The sequence below is a fragment of the Zootoca vivipara genome, chromosome 6 (assembly GCF_965207765.1).
Source record: "Zootoca vivipara chromosome 6, rZooViv2.hap1.1, whole genome shotgun sequence".
In the NCBI taxonomy this organism is placed as follows: Eukaryota; Metazoa; Chordata; class Lepidosauria; order Squamata; family Lacertidae; genus Zootoca; species Zootoca vivipara.
The window spans coordinates 90770808-90776162 of NC_142589.1; the positions used below are offsets into that span (position 1 = coordinate 90770808).

At 51.9% G+C, this 5355-nt stretch overlaps 1 protein-coding gene across 1 annotated transcript; it reads left to right on the top strand.

Moving 5' to 3' along the window:
• Window positions 1-420: 420 nt before the first annotated feature.
• Window positions 421-4364, top strand: GDF15 (growth differentiation factor 15). Its single transcript, XM_035117275.3, has 2 exons — window positions 421-718; window positions 3509-4364. Exons 1-2 carry the CDS (start codon window positions 421-423, stop codon window positions 4285-4287), a joined length of 1077 nt encoding a protein of 358 aa, XP_034973166.1. The 3' UTR covers window positions 4288-4364.
• The last annotated feature ends 991 nt before the right edge of the window (window positions 4365-5355 follow it).

A 5355-nucleotide genomic window follows, 5' to 3' on the forward strand; every position in this document is an offset into this window, starting at 1 on the left:
TGGCAGATGACCACCCGACCTCTGCTACCCCCCCCCCATCTCCCTAAGGAGGTGCAACCGTTGCGTTCCGTTTCCATTTTGGGGCTTCCCAGAAATCGGTGTCCAGTTGGGCACTGCCACAGAGAACAGCAGACCTGGCCTTTGCCCTTTCGCCTTTGCCCCCCCATCCCCACCCCAAGCACCTGCAATTGCTTCAAGGAAGAAAAGGAAAGGAAAGGGGGGAAAAAACACCAGCCAACTGTCAAAATCTTTTTCTTTTTTTTTACCCTTTTCTCTGTTTACTGTACTTCCACGTCATTGCTGACAAGTTCGCCTCGGGTATAAAGCCAAAGGTCTGGGCCAAGCGAAGGGAAGCCGAGCACAGCTCTCTGGAGAAATTCACCAGCCCCGAGGTCTCTGACTTCCCCCCACCCACCCACGATGCCCGGAGCCTCTCGCCTTGCCACCAGCCTCTGGGTGCTGTTCCTCCAGTCTCTCCTGTCTGGCATGGTTGACCTGCGACCCCACAGCCCCCAAGATGCCCACCCGCAACTGGAGGCAATCAAACGAAGCATCCTGGACCGCCTTGGGATGGAGAAGCCTCCCAGCGTGCCAGGGGCATTGGGTCAAGGTGGGCTGCAAGAGGCTCGACAGGTCTACCAGGAGATGCTGGCACAACTCAGAGCGAACCAGACTTTGCCACCAGCAGCAAAAACTGTTCATACCCTGAGGGCGAAAGGTAAGCAGCCACCGGCTTCCTTGCATTCATATATATATAAAGATTTTTACACAAAATTTGACATCATTCAGTTCGCTTTCAATCTCATAATTCCTTACGTTTCGACTTCCCAGCCGTGTGTCCACGATGCTCCTGTTGTGTTCCTTTATCTGCTGTTTATTTTCTACTGCATTATAATTTATATCACCATCCCTTGCCTGTTATTCGAATCCTGGTCGTGATTTTGTTCGACTGTCGTTTTCTTTCTTTCTTTCTTTCTTTCTTTCTTTCTCTCTCTCTCTCTCTCTCTCTCTTTCTCTTTCTCTCTCTCTCTCTCTCTTTATAGTATTTTTACTAAATTTCCAAAAAATTACACAGAAAATTCCAATGCATTTTAAAAAGAGATTTCTTTTCTATTTTCGGCTTCCGAGACCATTTCCCGTGACGTTTTCCTTATCCCCACCCCCCCTTTGCTGCATCTTCACTTTCTTTTAAAAATCATAATCATAACACAATAGTCTCTCGTTCTTTCCGCTGCTCATAGCTCAAAACCTGGTTGCGGATTCTCCCTGTTGTCATTTTCCTTCAAATAATCCGAAAAGGTCTTCCATCCTTCAAAAAAATTAGATTTGCTGTTAGCTTTGCTGATTCAACCTAGCTCAGAGATTGTCAACCTTGTTGAGTCCACGGCTCCCTTGACCAACTACATTCTTTCTGCAGCTCCCCTGTGGGGCTCAGGAGCCCAGTTATGTCCCCCCTTCCCTGCAGAGCTGGCAGCCCCTCACCCCTTTTTGAACACCCTCCCTTGTGGAGTGTTCTCTCAGCCTCCTCTCCCCTCTCCTTGGGAGTCCTCCAGGCAGCCACTGCTTCCATCCCTGGTCTCTGATCTGACCCCCCTCCCCTGCCCCAGAGATTTGTCTGCCCATTCGCAATAGCAAGGGCTGGCAGACTAGCTGGCTGGGCTCCCCTGCCCGCTTGCTTGCTTGCTTTCTCCGAAGCCACCGAAGCCCCTGGCACCCAGCACCCCCTGGCCAGCCCCAGAGGCACCATTCGCCTGTGGAGCTTGCAGCCAGGGCTGCTGCAACAAACGGCTGTGCAAGCCTTTGGGAAGCAGAGACGCCAGAGGGCATCAGGGGAGGGAGAGAAAGAAAGAAAGAAAGAGGGATGGAGGTCAGGGTTGCCCGCAGCATCCCTGACCATCATTCAAGGCACCCCAGGGTTGAAAACCACTGACATAGCTCATTACTTTGCTTATCCGTTCTTCTTTAGTAGTAGGAACTTCTTCATCTTTCCATTTCTGAGCGTGAAGAATCCTAGCGGCCGTAGTTAAACAACTTCAACATCCCTTTTGGATTTTCTATCCTTACGATTCCTAGCAGGAAAGCTTCAATGTGGTTTTTTGTTTTGTTTTGTAAACTCACTTTAAACATCTTTTTTATCTCATCGTATATCCTATCCCTAGGAGGGACCCAGGTGGCGCTGTGGGTTAAACCACCGAGCCTAGGGCTTGCTGATCAGAAGGTCGGCGGTTCGAATCCCTGTGACGGGGTGAGCTCCCGTTGCTTGGTCCCAGCTCCTGCCAACCTAGCAGTTCGAAAGCACGTCAAAATGCAAGTAGATAAATAGGAACCGCTACAGCGGGAAGGTAAACAGCGTTTCCATGTGCTGCTCTGGTTTGCCAGAAGCGGCTTTGTCATGCTGGCCACATGACCTGGAAGCTATACGCCGGCTCCCTCGGCCAATAATGCGAGATGAGCGCGTAACCCCAGAGTCGGTCACGACTGGACCTAATGGTCAGGGGTCCCTTTACCTTTACCTTTACCTTAATATCCTATCCCAAACTACCCCAGCTTTTTTACAAGCCCACCACATATTTTAAAAAAAGAACCCCCTGTTTGTTTACACTTCCAGCAGTTATCGGGGACCTTCTTATAATTCCCCCCAGACACACAAATACTCTGAAAAGAACATCCACTCTTCAGCAAAGTTCTCCCTGTCTTTTCGATATCTTTTTTTCTTTTAGCCACCATCTTTGCCCTCTCTGCCTGGTCTATCAACTTTAAAATCCATTCTTTCGTTGGGGCTTCTCCATCTTTCCACTTCTGTGTATACAGGATTCTGGTTGAGGTAGTAACGTAGATAAATGACTTGACCATCTCTTTGGGAGCCTCTGCCCCTATCATCCCTGGTAGAAATACTGCAGAGTGCTTGGGAATGGCTATTTTAAACATATTTTTAAATGTGTTATGCGTAGCAGCCGCCGGCTTCTTGGGGTGTCCCAAGGGGCAGTGGGACGAATGGTCAGAGGGAGCAGACTGGGAAGAGGAGGTGTCGGAAGCTGAAGAGGCAACAGGACTTAGTGAGCGGGGAGAGTCTGTGACAGAGAGAAGTTCAGAAGCAGGAGAGGAGGGAGGCCAAGAGGCAGAGAGGAGTCCAGCTGGGGAAGAGGCATGGGGGTCTCCCCCTTCTGCTGCAACAAGCTCCCCTCTCCTCTTGTCTCCCAGAACCAAGAGAGGCACGAAGAGGGCGGAGGAAAGGCTGGCTCCACACAGGCACCATCTCTGATTGCTTGGAAAACACTGAGGAGAGGAGCAGACCTAGACATCTATGGGGAAGACAGGGGCCTTCAGCCTCAGCCACTGATCCATGGGGCAAGGCCTACCAGGGATGAGCTGCTGTGCTCATGTGGGCTGACACCCCACCGAGTCTGTGCAGATTGTGTTCTTGCTAATAAAGAGTTAACATCGCCTGCTCTGTGTGATTTATTGCTGGCCCGCTCCTGACATCTTCCTCTCTTCATTCTCTCCACAGTTAAGCTTCTGGGGCAAGGACTGGCTGCAGGTACCGGGGACACCAGTGACCCACTTAGGCCCCTATACGGTCTGGAAGTCTCCAGGACAGCAGCGCTCAGCCAGGGCCTCCATGTCTTTCGGGCCGAGCTGACTCTGTCCAAGAAGTTCCCGGACATCCCTGGCATCTCCCAGCTCAACTCAACAGGGTTGGCTCACGTCAACATCTACAGACTGGCCGGTGGGGATGGAGAAACCCCCGTGCTCCTGTCCTCCCAGGTGGTCTCGAGGACCACACCCGTCCTCAACCTTGGAGACGCCGTGGGGCAGTGGCTAGCCAGCCCCGACCCGAGGCTCCATTTGGGTCTGGAGTTTCCCATGGATGTGGCTGCCTCCACCCTGGAAGGGAGAGAGTGGCTCCCCCTGGAGGTCGAGACGCAGGGGCGCAGGCGGGTCCGGAAGCCGAGGCAGCTGGACGAGGAGTGCGGCAAAGGCGACACCAAATGCTGCCTCCGCTCGCTCAAGGTCTCCTTTGCCGACATCGGGTGGTCCGACTGGGTGCTGGCGCCCAGCAGCTACTCCATGAGGTTCTGCGAGGGTTCGTGCCCCCACAACTACAAGCCGGCCAGCATGCATGCCCAGATCAAGGCCAGGCTCCATAGCCTGTCTGGGGAGACACCGGCGCCGTGCTGCGTCCCAGCCGCCTACGAACCCATGGTCCTCATGCATTACGCCAGCGACGGGAAGGTGGTCACGCAGCTCTTTGACGACATGATCGTCACACGCTGCCACTGTGCGTAGCAGCCTGGGGAGGGCGGAGAGAGGGGCTCTGCGGGAAGCAGCATCCCGTCTGTCTGGAGCAACAGGACAATAGGAACAGCCCAGGGTCGGTGCAAAACAGCACTTTTGGGGAGGATGTGTGTGTTCTGAACATCGTCTCTTCTTGCCAGCTGTGCACCAGTGCATTGCCCAATTGGCAGCTCCTTTTTACTACTAGGTCATCTTTTCTCAAAGGTCTGTCCTAACCAACCAGGGACCTCTTTTATCAAAAGCCCATCCCAACCAATCAGGGACCTATTTTCCCCAAAAGCCCTTCCCAACCAATCAGGGATCAAGGACCTATCTTATCTAGGTCATCTTTTCTTGAAAGTTTGTCTTAGCCAACCAGGGACCTCTTTTATCAAAAGCCCATCCCAACCAATCAGGGACCTATTTTCCCCAAAAGCCCTTCCCAACCAATCAGGGATCAAGGACCTATCTTATTTAGGTCATCTTTTCTTGAAATTTTGTCTTAGCCAACCAGGGACCTCTTTTTATCAAAAGCCCATCCCAATCAGGGCCTCTTTTCACAAAACCCTGTCCCAACCAAAGACCTCTTATCACTACACCAGTGTGGTGTAGTGGTTAAGAGCAGTGGGCTCTTAATCTGGTGAACCGGGTTCGCTTCCCTGCTCCTCCACATGCAGCTGCTGGGTGACCTCGGGCTAGTCACATTTCTTTGAAGTCTCTCAGCCTCACTCACCTCACAGAGAGTTTGTTGTGGGGGAGGAAGGGAAAGGAGAATGTTAGCCGCTTTGAGACTCCTTCGGGTAGTGATAAAGCGGGATATAAAATCCAAACTCCTCCTCCTCGTCCTCTTCTTCTTCTTCTTCTTCAAGAGCCCATCCCAACCAATCAGGGACCTCATTTCACTCAAGCCATCCCAACCAACCAAGGACCTCTTCTCTCAGAAGTCCGTCTCAACCAATCAGGGACCTCTTCCCCTAAAAACCCAACCAATGGGGGATCACAGTGTCAGTGAAACACCATTACAGGTTACAAGCACTTTAATGCAGCAAACAAAGAGCTTTATTTATAAGTGGGTGATAT

Bases quoted from the DNA above. Each gene is read 5' to 3' on its own strand.
- GDF15 (XM_035117275.3), top strand. From the start codon at position 421: ATGCCCGGAGCCTCTCGCCTTGCCACCAGCCTCTGGGTGCTGTTCCTC. The intron at 719-3,508 runs GTAAGCAGCCAC...TTCTCTCCACAG, and splicing joins TCATACCCTGAGGGCGAAAG to TTAAGCTTCTGGGGCAAGGA.